At 38.2% G+C, this 21,176-nt stretch overlaps 1 protein-coding gene across 1 annotated transcript in view; it reads left to right on the top strand.

The window, feature by feature from the left end:
* The window catches only part of SCN8A (sodium voltage-gated channel alpha subunit 8), a 127,953-nt gene that overhangs the window by 71,268 nt on the left and 35,509 nt on the right, over window positions 1–21,176 (top strand). The window contains exons 6-14 of the mRNA XM_087886940.1: window positions 584–675; window positions 7,319–7,540; window positions 8,510–8,573; window positions 10,250–10,391; window positions 11,287–11,493; window positions 14,235–14,522; window positions 15,690–16,049; window positions 19,673–19,808; window positions 20,241–20,479. Of these exons, the coding sequence (XP_087743066.1) occupies window positions 584–675; window positions 7,319–7,540; window positions 8,510–8,573; window positions 10,250–10,391; window positions 11,287–11,493; window positions 14,235–14,522; window positions 15,690–16,049; window positions 19,673–19,808; window positions 20,241–20,479 (1,750 nt within the window). The remainder of the gene's footprint in view (window positions 1–583; window positions 676–7,318; window positions 7,541–8,509; window positions 8,574–10,249; window positions 10,392–11,286; window positions 11,494–14,234; window positions 14,523–15,689; window positions 16,050–19,672; window positions 19,809–20,240; window positions 20,480–21,176) is intronic.

Below are 21,176 nucleotides of genomic sequence, written 5' to 3'. Positions count from 1 at the left end.
CCCACAAAAAAAGTAGTTAGATTCTTTGTCAATTTTTTTTTATATACAACAGATGACCTTTGGGGTCCACACGCCCTGGATAATTGATTCTTACCTCACCTTACATCAATTTTCTCCAGAGTTGGAAGCAATTTTTCGTTACTTTATGCTCACCCTAATCTATTTAGAACTTTGTTTTTTCCACACCACCCATTGAAAATGGGTGATTTTTTTAAAATAAAAAATCATGCTCTAATTGCTATTATCCTGGTTAGTTTCTCTCATTATTTTTGTGATGCTAGATCACCTCTTTTTCTATCTTCTACCCATGACCACATTCCTACAGCTGATGAAGATAGTCAGTCGCTCATATTTGGGCCCATATCAGAGAAGTTCTTGTCAAATTATCCTTATTAAATTAGCTGACCTGTGATAACTGAAACACTTCCAATTGTCTTATTTACATCTTTGTTTCTCCTCTCCATTTTTAAACACTTCAAAGCATTTTACGTTTGAAAGTTGTTTCTCTGCAACTGAAGATTACACTCTTCTTTTCGAGGCAGGTGACCCCAATGGTGCCATTAACTCTGGTTTAATTCTGCAGGTATATAACAGAGTTTGTAAACCTAGGCAATGTTTCAGCTCTGCGCACCTTCAGGGTACTGAGAGCTTTGAAAACTATTTCTGTAATTCCAGGTAAGGCAGTTTGGTGTTAGGTGTTGGGTTGCAGCTCCCTGTGAGTGATGTACTGCTGTTTGTAGTTGTTGTTTTATTCCTCGTTCCCCTTTTGGTGTGTGTTATTGTCATTGTGTCTCTCTTGTGTGTGACCTCCCTCATTGCAGATATGTCACAGAGTTTGTGGACCTTGGGAATGTGTCAGCCTTGAGAACTTTCAGAGTTCTCCGAGCTTTGAAAACTATCTCTGTCATTCCAGGTGAGAAATGCTCTAAGAATGACCGTGTCTTACATTTTCCTTTGCCTCCCTTTGCCTTCCTTGTCACGTTTTAAAAATGGCTGTGGCACATTTCTAATAGGCCTTGTGATTTGCATGAGCATAAAATATAGTATGATTGATCCTCAACCAATCAACTCAAAGCACTGCTGCAGAACAAGCTTTATAGTTTCTGCGAGTAGAACAGCTTTATAGTTTCAAGTGTAACTCAGATGCATTCATCTTTAATGGTTATGCTTTCCTATTATTATTTTTTTATCAATACAGTTCGAAGATAAGAAAAATAAAATTCAATGACAATGTGCTAGATTAGGTTAGAAGCAAATAATAAATAAATAATAATAAATGAGCAAATAAATGAACATATATAATTATTTGTGAAACTTTGGCATGAGTATTTATTACTCCATCAGCACATAAATTGGCTTCCCAATTAAAATTACCATTATATATTAAAACCCATCATGTCACAACTTTATCCATGATAAACAGGACATTTTCTAGGCCCGTGATGGCAAACCTAGCCATATCGGTGGGCACGTGAGCTCAGCTCCAGCGTGCATGTGCATGCCGGCCAGCTAATTTTTGGGCCTTCTGGGCCCACCAGAAGTAGGGAAACATGTTGCTTCCTGCCTCCGGAGGACCTCGGGGGATGGTGGGGAAGGCCCGTTTTTCTCTCTCCCCAGCCGGAAGTTGGCAAACAGGCCATTTTCGACCTCCAGAGGGCCTCGGGGGGGTGGGGAAGGCCATTTTCGCCCTCCCCAGATTCCTAGAAAGGCTTTAAAGGCTGGGGAGAGCAAATAACGGGCCTGCTGTGCCATCACGTGCCAGGAGCGGGAGCATGCGTGGAGGCAGGGCACATAGAATTATGGGTATGGGCACACACTCGCGCCACACACACACACACACACACACACACACACACACACACACATGCTCCTGGCACGCGATGGCAAAAAGGTTAGCCATCACTGGCCTAGGCTGTCAGTTCAAATGAGCTTTCTAATTTCAGATCTCAGATCTAATGCAGAGACTGTACTGTATATTGCTGTATTATATATTGCTGTTCAAAATCATAAATGATTGAAATGATATGTGAGCTCAAATAAGTAAATATCCCTTGTGCTTGTCACTTAAAATTGAGTCACATATTCTATTCTGCCTGTCCATCTTTTTAAATGATCTGACGGGTAACAGAATAATTGAAACATTGCCTGGCTCATTGATGCCAAACCTATGACTTATGTGTCAAAAGTGACAGACCATGATGTTTTGGGTGATACACTAGCATTCATCAACACCAACAATTCTCAGAAGTATGCCCGTTTTTCATGCAATTTTTGGAGTCTATGGAGACTGCATGAAAATGGGGCATGCTCTTGTGCGATCTCTAGACCCACCAGAAGTTGTATGCAAGAGCCGTGCTCTCTTGGGACATCCAGAACCTCTGTGAAATCACATGAGAATGGGGTGTTTTCAAAGGCTGCAGAGGTTGTGAAAGAGCTTTCTCCAAAGCCACTTCAAAAATGAAGGCCTCGTGTGACCTATAGCTTCTCTGAATAGGGGCCTGTCAAGAGAACATGTTCTGCCCCAGCTCTGGATCCCAAGGAGTGTGACACACACCAAGCTCAAAAAACTCCATTTATTACAAACAGACCCCTTTCAAAATGCAGGCTTTCAGTGCAAATGTCCTTATCAACCTGCTATAAAGTACAAAGAATAAACAAAATCCGACAAAGGTTGGCAACCAGCCGAGAAACCAAGATGTGATAAGAAACTCACTCTCCAAAATGCGCTGCGTAATAATTAAACGTTGTTTCCAGCAACAATTGCTAACTGCGTGTGACTTAAATAGGCTAAGGGAGTGGCCAATTAGCCCCAAGCCTTACTCTAAAGGAGACCACCTCCTCCTCCTGAGTAGCCACTCCTGCCTTTTGGCCTGCGTGCTCGAGCATTGAGGAGAGGCTCCTCCACTTCACTCTCTGCACTTGAAGGAGCCTCTGGAGTTTCTGAAGGCCTTGGCTAAGTCTCTGCCTCTGGCACCACATCCTCTTCAGCCTCCTTGCTGTCCAACGCTGTCCTCTACTTCAGGCCCAACCTCTGTGCAGCCACTGCCACTGTTCGGGGGGGGGATAAATAAGGGGGAGACCGAGAATTGCTTCTCTTTTGCTCAGGGGAAGTGGTGATAAACCAGAAGAGTCCAGTTAGGTATTTTCTGAATTTTTGACACAACAAGCCCAAGGTTCAAAATCAGTGGCAAACATACTAAGTTTTCTTCACCCCACCCACTTTTCTCCATTATGCAGTTAATCAACTTGGCAGCAGATAACAGGAAATATAATGTTACCACAGTTGAAAAAACTGGTATCTGATATTTGGAGAAATATCTCTGAGAAAGAAAGCACAAGGGAGACTTCTCCCCTACAAGACTTGTGATTTGAAGGCACATTTTTTAAAATTGTGCCTTCAAGTCACAAGTCAGTTTTTGATTCCTGGTGACTGCCTAGACAAGTCCCTGCAGTTTTCTTGGCAAGATTTTGGAAATGGTTTTCCCTTGCCTGCTTCCTGGGGGCCAAAATGGGCCGACTCACCACAGCCAACTTGCCATGTGACAACTCACCACAGGACAATTCAATACAGGAAAATGCAAGAGCAGGATAAGTGAATTGCTTGTCCCTCTCTTGCTTGTACAAGTGACAGGCCTGAGGTCACCCAGCTGGATTTGTGGTGAAGGAGGTACTAAAACTCAGTTTCTGCATTTCTAGTCTGATATCTTAACCACAATATTTAACAGGCTCCACTGCATCTTAGTTCAATTTTTTTTCTTAATATAAGGCCATTTTTGCAATAACTTAGATCCATTTCAGAAATGATAGCGCAATGTGGCTATTTGTTATTCATTTTATTAAAGTTATCTACTCCAATTTTTCTAGTGAAAATGAAGTTCCCAAAGCAGGTAATGGTGTAAATATGTGTAAAGGACATATTATAATTAAATTATAAAGGTGCATATAAAAGCACAATAATTAAAATTGCATCAGTAAAACAGGGACAAGAACATCTACTGGAACAAAGCCAATTTAAGAAAAGCAAAACAATGAGTACAAGTGATTGCCTTCCCAACAAATGTAACCCCCCACAAAATACATTAAACTTAATTCTAGATATTGAGTAGTGGCACTAAAATTGTAATAGCAAAGCAGTGACATGTATCCAATAAGTCACAGTAGTCCATATGATTGCAGCTGCAGTTTTTCAGAGGCATCCGTTACATTTACTTTGGGTTTGTCACAGTAGCCGAAACAAGATACAATAAGGAACATGCAATTTTAAAAATTGGAACAATTCAATGAAGCCTGTTTTCATAGTGTAGACGTTGTTGGTTTTAACTGCTGACCCACTTCAAGTTATGAAAGGAATGCATACAGATCCCTAATGTCAAAACAGCATTTGGTTTTGGAAGAGTCATTCATTGTCACTTATGAAAGGAACACTTGCAAAAAGGTAATTACAAGCTTAAAACAGAATAAATCGGAATAAGCAGCACCCTCCCAAATCCTTCTAAAGTGGAGAGCTTTGGGAAGTTTCTTGAAAACAACAGTCTGGAAATATTAATATCAATTACAGCTGAGGAAAATTGTGAAAATAGACTGAGGACTTTGAATCGGGAAATGAATGAAATGAAGAACTGGGAATAATAAAGACATATCCAAAAATGCTTGTGATAAAGTGAGAAATTAATAAATTAGGCCATTTAGTGGCTCATTGCTGTGCATAATTCATGCATAGTAAATTATAAATTAGAATAAATGTTAATGTCCATAAATTAAAATAAATGTGTATATGAAATAAATGTGCAAATAAATTAAAACAAATAAATTAAAAGATATGGCTTATAATATATATCTGTTGGGTATAAATATTTTGGTTGATTTGATGAGAAATCTGCTGGCTGAATCAAAAGTTGGCTAGCACTTAGATCAAAAAATGAGGGTTAGTTCATCATAATGAGCTGGGGGGAAATGATGCTATTGTGTCCAAAATGTTACTTTCTGACTTTTTCTTCTCCTATACATATGCACAGATACACAGATGTGTACAAGCATGTGCATGAACACATACATAGAATCTGAATGCATCCTGGAACACTTGGAATTGTGAAACAACCTTAACAAACCCTCAAGATGGGTGATTTGCTTTTAAATCCTATGTTCACCAAATATAAAAACAAAAAACCACAACTAAAAGTACAGTTTGGGCAGCGAATTTAGTAGTAATATGCCTGAGTTACTCAGTCAAGTAAATTATCCATTATCAATATGGAAATGCAAAAATCAGTGCAATCTTTTAAAAATAAATGTGTCTAAAACTATTACCAAATAATCCAGAAGATACATAGCAGTGTATATATGCAGTTCTGGAGTATCCCAAGCAATGCTTTAGGATATGGTTGTTACTGTGGGTTCATCATTTCTCCTGAATGTGTTTACAGGTAGAGGTCTTGATAGTCATGTCTTATATTGTAATCGTGTTAAAGGGCAGAGAAAGCTTCAAAGCCAGGCACAATCTTTCATTTTTGCAATATGCACTTGTGGAAGACACCTGGCTATAATCACAGTAATCTATATGGTGGATTATCTGTTATAACCAAACAGTTTTGGAAGGCAGAAGATTGCAATACAGTAATTGATTGATCCAAAAATATAGTGAAGTAGAAGTGCTGATAAAACATATAACCCACTCCCAGTTTTTAACACATTTTGATTGTTAATTGATTAGATTCCTGTAGTTTATCTCATACCTAACTAATTGCCCTGGCTTTCTTCTTCCCCCTCCACCTTTTCCCTATTTAAATTATATTATCATCTTAGCTATTCCACGCATGTGAAGAGTTATAACTGAAATGTATTTATTCTGACATGTTCAATATACTTTCCTATATCTTGCAAATCTTTCATAAACTTTCAGAAAGAGGAGCAGTAGCTAAGAGCATGTTGAAAAAAAAATCCGTTTAAGCTCTCATCAATTAATTTGGCATTCTGCAAGATGATGCTGTTCATTCAGTTAAAATGAAATGTTTCATCCCTTTGGGCATGCCAAAAGTATAGTATAGCATCATTTTTTGGATGTACATTCTTAAGGCAATCCTAGAACCAAAACATTGGGGCCTTTCTTGGATTATTTTCGTACAGTAGGGTTGAGTGGGTAAGGAGAATCTGTGCCTGAAGCCTTGTAGTGTAGATGCTTTAATCTCTAAAACCCTTTTCCAACCCCCTTCCTCAACTTCTTAAGATCTGGTTTCCAAAAGAGCATCAGATGAATCAGAAGTCTTTTTGATTAATTGATTTGCTGTGATTAGAAGATAACAAAGGCTTTTTTTTTTAAAATCTTTCCTTCTTCATAGTGATTCTAATAAAAACTCCAACAGCTGTTAATATAAAAGCCAAACTCTTCTAGATATAGCTAGCTTCTGTCTATGTGCAGAGACTTTGACTTCTGCATATAGTTTAAGAAACATAAATGTGAAAGGATGGGGCCTTACGCAGAGTATTTTCAGTTCTTATCTGTCCAAGATTTGCTCTCTGGGCCATTTATACAATGTCTCTCAATTCTCTGAACAAAACAACATGAAATTTGTCTCATTTGGAATTCTGAACATATGCTTACATGTAAGACTGTGACATCTGAAAATTGATTGGGGGCAGATATGCTCTGAATACTCTGTTCACTTCTTTCACCCTTCTTTTTTCATTGTTTAAACAAATTAACACTATCTATGCTTGGCATTCATGACACTGATTTCTTACAAAAAAAGAAAGTGAAGGTGATTTTCATATAATTTTCTGTGAATGGCTGGGGAAGTATATACCAGCACAATAGAATATTGTACTGTGTAAGAAAGTTCTCCTGGCAATGCTGTGTTATTATCCAGAGAAATCCATCTTAGTGGGGGAAATTTCCTTTCCTCGCTTCCTTTTTAAGCATTGATCTGACCAACTATATTAAGATGAGAATCTTTTATCTGGTAGCAATTGTAGGCAGCTTCTTAGAAATCTATCAATCTTCTGTGTTTTCCATCCTGCTCCCTCCTATTAATATAGATTTCTTTGGACAATAAAACAACATTCCAAATAGTCAGGAAATTTTGGTGTATTATTCAATTGAGCTGATAGGCATATATCCATTGCCACTTATTGAAAGTTAGACAAACTTATGCTTTCTTTTCCATGCCACTCTTTTATTTTTATTCGTTGCTTTTTATCTTGCCAGTCCTTACGAATCATTCTGTTTGCCTTCACTTATAATCTGATCACCCTAAAAGGCTGTTTTGTGCTTAGGTCTATGTTTCCACATAAATGTCATTACTGGTTTGTTTCCTATTTCCAGGCCTGAAGACTATTGTGGGAGCCCTGATCCAGTCTGTGAAGAAACTCTCTGATGTGATGATTTTGACTGTGTTTTGCCTCAGTGTATTTGCTTTAATTGGGCTACAGCTATTCATGGGGAATCTAAGGAACAAATGTGTCATCTGGCCCATCGATCTCAATGAGACCTATCTAGAAAATGGCACCAAGGGATTTGATTGGGAAGAATACAGCAACAATATGTGTAGGTGCTACCTTTTGCTGCCATCATTTTCTCTGTCTATATTAACTATAATATTTACTGGACTACCCCCATGAATACTTCAATTAAGGCCAACAATTACTGTACTTTGAATGGCAAGTACACATTTTGACCTCTACTTGCTTATCTTTTCCTTAACAAACTATACTTGCATATTGTCTTCTTCTTAAAATTCCTTTGATGTTCTATCAGTCTTAATTCCTTTAAACATGCTGTCTATGGGTATAACATTACTTTTATAGTCATTGTTCCCTTGGTTTGGCAAAGTGTATGTGTTTATTAAAAATGATTTAAATCAAATAATGCCTTTATAATTGATTATAAAAGATTGCCGGAATGGCTTTATATTTGGGATTTCAAGACTGGTTTAAAAGGTAAATGCCAGAGAACAATATAACTGGCATTAGAAAATGAAATAACGAATCTCCTGTCAGAATAGTGCTTGGTATTTACAGGCTGGTAATGGATAATTCAGCCATACGTGATCATGGACGTGTTCCCTTCCGAATCATACTTGCTTTATGAAATGACAAAGATTCAAAATAATTCTTGACACTGAGGGGTCTGAAAAACTAGCACTTTTTAAATTTATTTGGTGTGATTTAAAATCCAAATGTTTTCCAGGCAAATTATGAGAAAATAAAAAGCTAAGAAAAATCAAGGATAAAATATACACAAACTCCAAGCAATACTCAGAGGATATCATGCCTCCATTCTCCAATTCCACCCATTTAAATTTGCAGACTGTATCTAATCTCTAGGGTTTAATTCCTAAAATGTACAGGAACAAAAGGATCTTTGGCAGGTGCTAAAAGATAGCAGTATAGGCATCAGGTGGCATCCTTTGTAATATTCAAGTTTAAGAAGCTTTAGATCAAAAGTGTATTTGGTCTAAATGTCTGTTCTTCCTCAATATGCTTATTCTTACGTGTTTTTCTTTATCTCCTCCAGCAAATTTTTACACAATACCTGGGTTTCTTGATCCATTGTTATGTGGTAATAGTTCTGATGCAGGGTAAGTTTTCAGCTCAGTTGAGCTTTCTTCTCTCTTACCCACAGCCAGTCTTCCCCTATGGGAAAATAAAAGTCAGTATACATAGATTAATCCATATATAGACTTAAATGGATATATTTGTAAAGCAATCTGTCTACCCAGTGCTGAGACATCTTAGGCTATTTGAAAAATTAACCTTGTTTCTTTTTTTTAATGGGAAGCTTATTAATAAACTATCTGAGAACCATAGTGGTGTAGTGGTTAGAATGCAGTATTGCAGGTTAATTCTGCTGACTGCCAGGAGTTCGATCCTGACTCATCCTTCCATCCTTCCAAGGTCGATAAAATGAGAACCCAGATTGTTGGGAGCAATACGCTGACTCTGTAAACCGCTTAGAGAGGGCTGTAAAGCACTATGAAGTGATATATAAATCTAAGTGCCATTGCTATTGATGTCTGTCACCATTAGCTTTGTAAGGCATGAACTGCACCTTGCTATAGTACAGGATTAGGATTAGAATTGCACTTGTTCTCTTCACCCACATTCATTTGTGACCTCATATCTGAATAGGATGCTCACTCAATCTTAATTACTCATTGTCTTAAATCAAAAGAAATGGAGTACCATAATTGTTGGTAACTACACTGTCATTTTATGTTGCAATCTTTCAGATGGTGGGCCTATGGACAAGAGACATTGCTTAAATGGAATGCTTTGCAGATTAACTCTTTCTTGAATATTTGTGAAATATTGATGCAGAGATGAGCACAGTCCAATTGGTCTTTTATTTTGTTTTTGCATTAAAGTTGTATATACTTGTTTCTCTGATGTGGCAAATTGGTACAGAAGGAATTAAGATTGCCACGACCAATCAGTATATACTGTACATGTCAGCCTTTTGAAATTGACCAGATCAGGTTTCACAAGAGTTTTTTCCCTTAGGCTAAAACAAACAGAATTTATTTTAGATTTTTTTTATCCCACCTTTATTATATTTATAAAAAACTCAAGGCAGCAAGTATACTTAATTTATTCCTTCCTCCTCCTATTTTACCTGCAACAACAACCCTATGAGGTGAGAGATCCAAGTCACCCAGATTATTTCCATCCATAAAGCAGGATTAGAACTCATAGTCTCCTAGTTTCTAACCTGGTATCTTAACCACTAGGCCAAATTGGCTTCATGTTGTAAATCTGGTTGTATTTACCCTTCACTTGCTCTTATATTGCAGGGAGTCAGGAGAAATCAGTCTGAATCCCTTCTTAATATTTTCCCTGTTTCCATTTTGGACACGTCACTATAACCTTCTATGGATAGTTTCTCCAAGGTCATCTCTGTGGTTCCCTACAATATGACTTTTGCATATTTACCTATAGTATATACAGTACAACCTTTTATTATTTGATTGATTGCAATTGGGTTGAACACCAACATCTGGGACTTATCAAAAACAACCAAAATGGGGGAGGCTGTCCTAGATGAAATCATTCTAATAATGTTGAGTCAATAATAACTCCCAATAGCCATACTGACTGCAAGCCTTTGCCTCACTCCTGTGGTAATATCAATCGGTTTTGCACAAAGCCAATAGTCGAAAGAGGAATTGTGAAAATGATTGTGGTCAATCTTTGCCTTTGGAATTGGATATTTTCTATGCTCCCAAATCTGAAACATCTCCTTCCATCTTGTCTGCAGCCAATGCCCGGAAGGATACACGTGTATGAAAGCAGGGAGGAATCCAAACTATGGATATACCAGTTTTGATACTTTTAGTTGGGCCTTCCTGGCCTTATTTCGCCTCATGACTCAGGACTTTTGGGAAAACTTGTATCAGTTAGTAAGTATGTCTATCCATGATCATGTTTCTTGCCTTAAAATAGGGATGGGCAATGTTTTAATGGCTGGAGCTGAGTGTCCAGAGCCTGCAATAGTTAGATTTACAATGTAAAGAAGATGGAAGCCAGAACAGTCTGTTTTTTCTCTATTGCAGGAAGTGATGTTTCGGAATTTTCTTGGCTCTGTTTTGGGATTTGGATAGAAATAAATCCAAGCTTGCACTCTAGGTTTAGAGGTTCTTCTCTCAAAATGTGCCATTTTTCCAGCAGGATTTGCTCCTAGGATCAGGAACTCAGGGGTTTATACACCTCTGTCCTGCTTTGCCCTGTCCTGCCCTATGTGTCATTTACAGTTTGAAGAATGTAAGGCTGATGGATGCTTGACAAAAGCAACTTCTAATGCTTGAAATGTTAACATTAAATGGTAGCATTAAACATTACTTGGCATCAGCCAAATGTTAGTGAAGAGGACACTTACTGTTATTAGATACAAAATAATGTTCATACTAGACCTATGTGATGATTTGACTTGAATTAGCTGCTGCAAAACTTCAGCTGTGGTAGAGAGAGGTATAGAAACATATACAGTGGCTGTTTCATTCTGAAAAAAGATCAGTTTTGGTAGGTAGAGATCATGAATGGTTTTTCCCAACAGAAAAGTCGGTGAGAAATGAAGCTCCTAGCCACAGTGGCCAGTCTTCTATTGAAGCAGGACAGCAGAATGCTTCAGAGAAGGAACAGGATCTTAGAAGTCACTTGTAGACAAAGCAAAGTTGTTAATTCCAAGTACCAGGGATACTAGAGATATGCAATGAGGAAGAGGCAGTGCACCATAAATTCTTCTTTTACTTGATGGTGCAGTCAGGAAATCTTACAATTGCCCTCCCTTCTTTACAGACATTGCGAGCAGCAGGAAAAACCTACATGATCTTTTTTGTCCTCGTTATTTTTGTTGGCTCATTCTACTTGGTGAACTTGATTTTGGCTGTAGTGGCTATGGCTTATGAAGAACAAAACCAGGCTACATTGGAAGAGGCAGAGCAGAAGGAAGCAGAATTCAAGGCCATGTTGGAACAACTGAAAAAGCAACAGGAGGAAGCTCAGGTTTGTTTCTTTCTTCCTTCTACCCCATTATATAAACAAACGGTGTTAACTATCAATACCGAATTTTTGTTTCCATCTAAAATCTATGCAAATATTTTGAACCATTTATTTCCACCCATTATTTAAATATACTTGTTCTTTCTTGCCTCTAATCCCAATAATAGGGAAAGTTGTCTGTACAGGTAGTCCTCAATTTACGACCGCAACTGAGCCAAGAATTTCTGTTGCTAAGTGAGACATTTGTTAAATGAGTTTTGCCCCATTTTACGATCTTTCTTGCCACAGTTGTTAAGTGAATCACTGCAGCTGTTAAGTTAGTAACAGTGAATATGGCTTCCCCATTGACTTTGTCAGAAGGTGGCAAAAGGTGACCCTGGAGCACGGCAGCCTGTCAAAAATATGAGACAGGTGCCAAGCATCTGGATTTTGATCACATGACCATGGGGATGCTGTGGCAGTCATAAGTGTGAAAAATGGTCATGTCACTTTTTTCAGTGCCTTTGTTACTTCGAACGGTCACTAACCAAACTGTTGTAAATTGAGGACTATCTGTAATCCTAATAATACAGAAAGTTGATGCTGAAGCATTAGTCTTACTAATGCAGAATTGGAAGTTGGAGAGTATTCAGTTCGTAGTCGGAATCTGATTAAACACAGTGATCTCGTTCACATGACATGCGGTGGAAAAATTTGGTTAGGAACATGGCCTGAACCTAGACTATGACTGAAATTAAGGCAAAGAGTCTTGACCACCATCTGAATTATGGCCTGCAAAAGTAAACTATTTCTGTAGTAGTATATCTGTTGCTTTGCTTTTCATAAGCCCCATCCTACTGATGGCACCACACTAAAGAACTGCTGGAAATTCCTAAGGAAAAAAATTAGAATAGTTACTAGGCGCCTCCATGAGGAAATTAGGAAATCTGCCCAGAAACAGAGAAGAGACCGCCAAAAGGTGCATTGTGAGGTAAATGTCTTCAACCAATCAAAACCACTGATGTAATTTGTAAGGCATATCCACCTGTTGTGCATGAGGGCATGCAGGGGTCATTTCCTTTGTCATTCTAGCCCAGTGATGGAGAACCTATGACACATGTGTCAGAGATGACACACCTTAACATTTTGGGTGACATACCAGTGTTCATCAAGTTTAGTTCAGTATAGTTTATTTGATTTGTATACTGCCCTACTCCCGAAGGACTCAGGGCGGTGAACAGCCAACAATAAAATACATAAATACAAAAAATTTAAAACCAGATAAAATCAAATTAAATCATTTTGGCCCAGACAGATTAAAACACCCCGATAATTTAAAAACAGATTAAAATTTACATATTTAAAAAGGGGAGAGATTAGGCCAAGCCCGCCTGATGGAATAAAAAGGTCTTCACAGCACGGCGGAAGGAGCGCAGATCCGGGATCCTCCGTATCTCCGAGGGGAGCTCATTCCATATGGTACATCAACACCCAACAACTATTCTTAAAAGAAGGGAGTGTACTTTTGTGCAGCCTCTAGACTCTCTAGAAATGAATTTGTTTTACTCATGTTTTATTTTTGTAATTATTTGACATTTCTTTATACAGTACATAGCACACATGACTGGACTGTATTGTTTAAAATAAATGAAATATTTTTTTTCTCTTTTATTCAGGGTTCGTGTGTGACAGGCAGGCCAAATCAACTTATGGGTTTTTGATACACAGAGCCTAAAGGGTTTGCCTGCTCTAAACCCAAGTGTGAGCTCTACAGAATAGAAATAAAGTTTTGAATATGTTCCTACCCACCTTTGTGTAATTATTAGTTAATTCACACCATCCAGCTTTGGGCTGGGCCAACACTATAGGGCTTATAGAAGATCTAGACCAGAAGTCACCAACTGGTGGTCCATGGACCACTGGTGGTCTGTGAGAAAATTTTGGTGGTCCGCAGAAAAATTATTTGCATTTTTATATTGCACTAAATACTTTTTATCTTTTTTAAAAAAATCATATTAGTGGTCCATGGGATTTAAAATTATGAATTCAGTGATCCCTGAGGTCTGAAAGGTTGGTGACCCCTGATCTAGACTTTATCTGAAAAGCCTCTGACTCTGATCAAGCCACCATACGCCTGTATTCTTGTTGTGAAGGAATGGTTATCCACACATCACATGATTGGTTAGTCAGAAGGGAAGGTGACATAAAACTGCTGTCAACTAAATAATCTGTGGTGTGTCCTATATAGAAGCTAGCATTATGTGTGAACACACTCAAGGTTTAAAGATTGGAAAGTGTTTTCTCCCAAATTCAGATAGGCCCAAAGCCTATTTGCATTAGGTAAATCACGGTGAACTTTGTCAGTTGTGAGATTGTCTGAAAAGACCTCTTCATGGCTAGACTGAAAGGGCCAATCCCTGAGAAAAAATATGGAAGGTAGCTTCTATCTTGCAGAAAAGATTTCCACCACCACCACCCCCGCCTCTACAGAAATTCCTTTTCACCCATAATTCATGCCTGGTGACCTCACTTAATTTCAGCATTATAATTTATGATGATAGGAACATTATTTCGTTGTTGTATTACTATAGTTAGAAAACTAGAAAGAGACATGATTTTTGCTGATCTACTGAATATACCACGTATCTACCAGCAGATTCACTCTCCTGGATGCCTACTCCTTGCTTGATCCTTTGTTAGTCTATCACTTTCCTGTCCTTTAGAACTTCATTTTTTAACATCTCCACATTTCTCTTTTTTCGAAGGCTGCAGCCATGGCTACCTCAGCAGGGACCGTGTCTGAAGATGGTGCAGAAGAAGATGGTGGGGGAAGGATGTCCCACACCTCTTCTGAGTTCTCCAAGCTCAGCTCTAAGAGTGCCAAAGAGAGACGAAACAGAAGGAAAAAGCGGAAGCAAAAGGAGCTCTCGGAAGGAGAGGAGAAGGGAGATCTTGAGAAAGTATTTAAGTCTGAATCAGAAGATGGAATGAGGAGGAAGGTCTTCCGCTTGCCAGACAACAGGCTTGGCCGGAAACTCTCCATTATGAACCAGGTAAAGTCTCAGTTCCCTAAGCAAAATTTCCACATCTGAACTTTTTATTGTGCCAAGGCTGGGTGAGAGAAGGATGGACTGGATTCTTTATCCATCTTTTCAGATAGCAGTGCAACATGTTCCCCTTTTATAATCAGTGTTTTAATTTGACTCTGTACATGCAGCAATCCTTGACACAATGAAGGCCTTGCTTCTGTTCAGTGGTGAAATCCAAATTTTTTTACTACCGGTTCTGTAGGCGTGGCTTGGTGGGCATGGTGTGGCTTGGTGGGCATGGCTTGGTGGGCATGGCAGGGGAAGGATACTGCAAAATCCCCATTCCCTCCCCACTCCTGGGGGAAGGATACTGCAAAATCTCCATTCCCACCCCACTCTGGGGCCAGCCAGAGGTGGTATTTGCCAGTTCTCTGAACAGCTCAAAATATCCGCTACCGGTTCTCCAGAACCTGTCAGAACCTGCTGGATTTCACCCCTGTTTCTGTTTTTTCTCCACTTTGCTTAAGCTTTGCAGCTACTACAGGTAGTCCTTGACTTACAACAGTTCATTTAGTGAGCATTTGAAGTTACAATGGCACTGAAAAAAAGTGACTTATGACCATTTTTCACATGACCGTTGTGCATCTCCATGGTCATGTGATCAATATTCAGACACTTGGCAACTGACTCATATTTACGACTGTTGCAGTGTCCTCGGGGGGGGTCATGTGATCCCCTTTTGCAACCTTCTGACAAGCAAAGTCAATGGGGAAGCCATATTCTCTTAACAACTGTTTTACCAACTTAACAACTGCAGTAATTCACTTAACAACTGTGGCAAGAAAGGCTGTAAAATAAGGCAAAATTCACTTAACAACTATCACTTAACAACAGAAATTTTGGGCTCAATTGTGGTCATAAACCGAGGACTACCTGTAATCTGACAAATTCAAGTAGTAAATGGGAACAAGAGTGGAATGAAATGTAAATTATGTATTTGATTTGAAATAATTGCCCAATTGCTTGACCAAAGACCAACAGTATATTTGTGAGGTATTTTCATGAAGAATTTATTTCCTTTCCAACTTTTTTTTTATGCAGGATGTCATTTCCTTCAGTAGTGGTACTTTATGGATTCTTCCCTCTGTTGCACAGTTCCAATTTTGTCTTCTTGTTTGTTTTCTCTTTCAGTCACTGCTCAGCATTCCAGGATCTCCCTATCTCTCTCGACACAACAGCAAAAGCAGCATTTTCAGCTTCAAGAGAGGGTTCCGGGATCCTGGGTCAGAGAATGAATTTGCCGATGATGAGCACAGCACAGTGGAAGAGAGCGAGGGCAGGAGGGACTCACTCTTCATCCCAATCCGAGGCTACGACAGGAAAAGCAGCTACAGTGGTTACAGTGGTTATAGCCAAGGAAGCCGGTCATCACGCATTTTTCCCAGCATTCGTCGGAACGTAAAGCGGAATAGCACTGTGGACTGTAATGGTGTGGTCTCCCTGATCGGTGGCCCAACCTCCAACATCCCCAGCGGGCGTCTTCTGCCTGAGGTGAAAATAGATAAGGCAGCTACTGATGACAGTGTAAGGAAGTCAGTGAGTAGATAGTCTAGGCATGGCGGTCTGCCGTTCTTTCTGCTTTCCTGTATGCCGCCAAATGGATCCCTGATGGAATGACTAGAAATTGGTTTGACATATGATCGTCTGAACCCTCTTTCCAAATTATTCTGCTTTTAATCCTTATTTTTCCTTCTACCTATTCCCATTTCCTTCTACCTCTTCCTTCGGACTTCTAAGAAAATAATGGCTTGGAAGATATTTTTTTTAAGGAATATAATACTGATAAATGTGCTATTTGTTACATCAAAAATGTGAAATTATCTAAAAAATACCTAGAAAAATATCTGGGTATGAATGAGGTAAAGGAGATATTTTTAAATCCCACATGTATAAATAGAATTAATTCTGTGTAATGTTTTCCTCACAAATTATTTATTTACTTTTTCAAGCAGCTTTAGTTCGTAGTTTAAAAAGTAAGAGGATTGAAATAAAATGTAATGCAGGACCCTATACTGTATACAGGTAGTCCTCGCTTAATGACCTGTTGCTTAACAACCATGTAAAGTTTCAGCAGACACACACACCCCAAACAAAATTAGCTATGACCCAATTTTGAAGTTCTGATAGTTATGCACACACATGCACACATGCACACATACACAAGCACAAACACATGGTCACACAATCACATTTTGGGTGTTTAGTAACCAGCTTGCATGTATGGCTGTTTGCAGCATTCCTTGATCATATGACCACAATTTTCAATGGGATTTTTTTTGCCAGTTTCTAGTATTTACTTCTGATTTCCGGCAAAAAAAAAAAAAGTATATTGGATTTGCTTTTTTGACCACCTCAAAAAAGGTTATCAGATCATGTGATAACCCACTTAATGACTTCAATGGCTCAGTTATGGTGATAAGTTGAGAATGTACGTATGTATATGTATGTTGCTGGTTAAAGCTTGCACTATAATTAACTTTTAGCTATACAGGCTACAGATATTCTGAGTTGGGTTGTGAGATGGGGGGAAGGGGCAGAGACTTCCCTTCATTGCTCTGTAATCTATAAACAATGACATTATTTCCAAATGTTCAGGGTACTGAGAAAAAAGATGATTTTCTCATAGTGAAAATAAAGAGACTATAGGTTGCTCTTCACTCATAATACGTCAGGCTGAATCCCAGTGATGAGACAGTAAGATCCAACTGAGTTTAATCCTTTATTTGCAGGCACCTAATGGACAGAATCTTGCCAAACTAAAGTTATAACCTTCTATCCTACTAGATACAATTTGAGAGGTTCTAGGGTGAGGTTACCCTGAACTTCTTTCCCCCTTCCCCCATCCAGCTCAGAACTATGCAGTCTCTTAATCTGGGCCACTTTCTGGGACAGCTCTGAGTTTGCAAAATACACCTCCTTTGCTGCTGCAGGTGCACATTCCATCACCTAATAGTAGCTCTTGTAATTTAGAACACTGTAGAACCTCCTTTAAAAGATGATCAACAGAGTTTTTTCTAGGACACAAAATTATGTTGGCTATTAAAAAGAAAGAAAGCTTTGCCTAAGATAGCTGGGTTAAAAAGAAAAAATGCAAAATTTTCAATTTAAAAAAAATTGTTATTTATTGTCTCTCATTCTTAATTAAAAGACACACGTTCCTTTGTGGATAGAAATAGACTTAGTAAGAATTCAGAACATATTTATATTAACAAAGGTGGAATGGGGAAATATTAGGAGGTTTCTTTATTTCATGTATGTTTCTGCAATTTCCCATACATATAACAAAATATAGAACAGGGGCGTCAAACTCAAGCCCGGGGGGCTGGATCCAGCCTGCAGGGTACTTAAATCAGGCCCATGGGGCCACCTGAAAACAGCGAAGGACCAGCCCCCTGTTTTCGTTGGCAGAGGGTTGCAGGAGGCCGTGGCAGCTGAAAATGGAGCTCAGGAGCCCATTTTCACTGGCAGAGTGCTTGGACCACCACAGGTGCCCCCAACATGAATGATGTTGAGATGGCCATGCCCACCCTGGCCACGCCCACCTTGGTCCCCGGAGGTCAAACACAACCCTGATGCGGCCCTCAATGAAATAGAGTTTGACACCCCTGATATAAAAGATTAAAATACACCCACGAAATTACAACACATTGACATATATTTAAAAATAAAAAAGAGTAAAGGAGAAAGAAAATATCAGATACATCCATCACCTGCACACAGCAATCTTTATTGGTATAAACATATAAACTTTTAATATAAATTTATATTATTTGTATTAAATGTTTATACCATTGATATAGGGTTTATTATCCCTATATCAATGGTATAAATACCATTATAATATCCAGATGTAATTTAGGCTGACAAAAGGCATATGAGTCAGGAGTCCCAACTAGAAAAGTGAAAGAAGGGGATTTATTTTGTTGCCTAAGACAACTTTTCCAATCAGAATCCTCCCTCACTTTCTTAAAGCTTCCAATTTATAGTAATACAGCTACTTTACTACTAAAGTAAAGTGAAAACTTCACCAGTGGCAGAAGAAACACTAAGAAAAAGTTATTTTGTCTTTGGCTGATGTGCATAACGTCAGTCTTGCTTCTTGTCTGTGAACTCCAAGCTCTTTTTTTCCAAAACACACCCAAAAAATGAAATCCCAAATGTTTTTAATTCTTGCAAGCAAAATTAAATTATTTCTCCCTGAGAATGTTTGAAGCCTTTCCTAATTAATTTCAGTTTAGTTCCTACCCTTTTCCCTAGTTAGCATGTTAGTATACTGTGTTGTTTTAGAATTTATTTCTCTAACAGCATGCAAAAATTACAAGTTGCTAACAACAGCATGATGCATGGAAAAACATATATTGCTATGTTACATACCAGTTTCCTGATATTTTCCTTGCACAGAGACTTCCCAAGCAGCGCCTTTGTTCAACTAATCTCTACATATGAGAAACCGTTTAGGGAATATTGAATATTCACCAAATAAACAGTGGATTCCAAACAGCAACATATGTATTGTAGACCCCAAGCAACAGATAATGAATTTGTTTGTCTTAAAGCAATAATGAATCAAATTATGTGTAATACAATATTGTTGTGTTTGCCTCTAATTCCCAAAGAAGTATGGAAGGAACCAGTCAAAATTAAGTTGCTACTAGAATCAACCATAGACAAACACAAAACAATATAATACTCTATGTTTCTATTTATACCTACTTAATTTTCTTTAATTTCATAGATACAAAACTGTACTCTAAATGATGATCTAGGGATATTTAGGATTAAGCTAGGTATGCACAATTTGAAAAATTCTTCTTTTTTTTTTTCTTTTTTTTGTTAGCTGCTGATTCTGAATTTGACTAGAACTAAAGAGGAATATTGTTTAACCTTTCCTCGTGGATACTTTTTATGATCCAAGTTTTCCCATTAATTGATTTTATTCTTGCAGGGGAAAAGATTTCCCTGCAGCAAGAAAAGAAACAGGAGGATAATTTTGACAGTGGAAGCAACATCTATATAATCCAGATCTGATAAAGGAGTAGAAAACAAATTCTATCTTTTCGGGGAAAAGCCTCTTTAAAGAGTAACATTTTAAAGAACATTAATGAATTTTGCAGGCAACCACAGAAGTAGAGATTAAGAAGAAAGCCACTGGGTCACTTCTGGTGTCAATGGATCAACTGAATGCTTCATATGGAAGAAAGGATCGAACCAATAGTATAATGACAGTCATAACAAATACCCTTGTAGAAGGTATGTGTAATAGGAATGTATCCATTTCAACGAGTTCATATGGTCACTATATTTCTAAAGATTATTCCCTTTTCTGTTACTTAATCAACCAGAGCAAAACATCATGATAAATACAAGAACATTAAAAGTATGCAGGATTTATAAAGTTACAAAGTTCAACCGACATCCAAGTCTCAGTTTATATGCATTCTTTGATTTATTGGGCATATGTATTTTGTGCCCCATTTTTAACATGCTCGTTGTTATACATATTTTGATTTTTTTTTAATATCCAAAAAGAATAAATCTATAAATCTGAATTAGGGGTAGCAGAGCCAGCAAATCAAGAATGAGTCAGTTCTGCCATTAAGTTTCTTTGAATAGTTTGAATTTTTAAATAAACTATGTGTTCATTAATGTTAACTTGGTTCTCATTCTGTTGTTATGATATAGAACTGGAAGAATCCCAAAGAAAATGTCCCCCTTGCTGGTACAAATTTGCTAACACCTTCCTCATTTGGGAGTGCCACCCACGCTGGGTGAAGTTAAAAGAGATTGTCAACCTGATTGTCATGGATCCTTTTGTGGATTTAGCCATTACTATCTGTATTGTTCTAAATACTCTTTTCATGGCAATGGAACATCATCCCATGACCCCAACATTTGAGCATGTCTTGTCTGTAGGAAATCTGGTAAGCTGTTTTTGTGCTAAAAGTTTCCCTGTGGCAGGTGGAATGATTAAGAACAGTATTTATTTATTTATTAGATTTTATTACTTTATAAGTAATTCAAGGTGGCAAAGATACTAATACTCCTTCTTACCCTTATTTTTCCCACAACAACAGCCATGTGAAGTGGGTTGGACTGAGAGAGATTAACTGGCCCAATCTGTCTTTCATGGCTAAAATGGGACTCGGTCTTCTGGTTTGTTTGTTTGTTTGTTTGTTTGTTTGTTTGTTTGTTTGTCAAGCATATATAACTGGTAAAAAGTATAAACATAATTTGAATATATGAAAAGAGTAAGAGTAAAAAGGAATATTAGCACAGGGACAGTAGGCATGCTGGTGCATTTATGCACGCCCCTTACAGACCTCTTAGGAATGGGGTGAGGTCAACAGTAGACAGTTTAAGGTTAAAGTTTTGGGAGTTTGGGGAAGAAATCACAGAGTCAGGTAGGGCATTCCAGGCATTGACCACTCTTTTATTGAAGTCATATTTTCTGCAATTGAGTTTGGAGCAGTTTACCTTGAGTTTGTATCTATTGTGTGCTCATGTATTGTTGTGGTTGAAGCTGAAGTAGTCATTGACAGGTAGGACATACTGGCAGATAATTTTATGTACTACACTTAGGTCAGACCCAAGTCAGCGTAGTTCTAAGTTGTCTAAGCC

Source organism: Pantherophis guttatus, chromosome 2, assembly GCF_059756535.1.
Source record: "Pantherophis guttatus breed Tessera chromosome 2, ASM5975653v1, whole genome shotgun sequence".
In the NCBI taxonomy this organism is placed as follows: domain Eukaryota; kingdom Metazoa; phylum Chordata; class Lepidosauria; order Squamata; family Colubridae; genus Pantherophis; species Pantherophis guttatus.
Note: the sequence above shows the minus strand (reverse complement) of the source record. Positions and strands in the feature narration are given on the sequence as shown.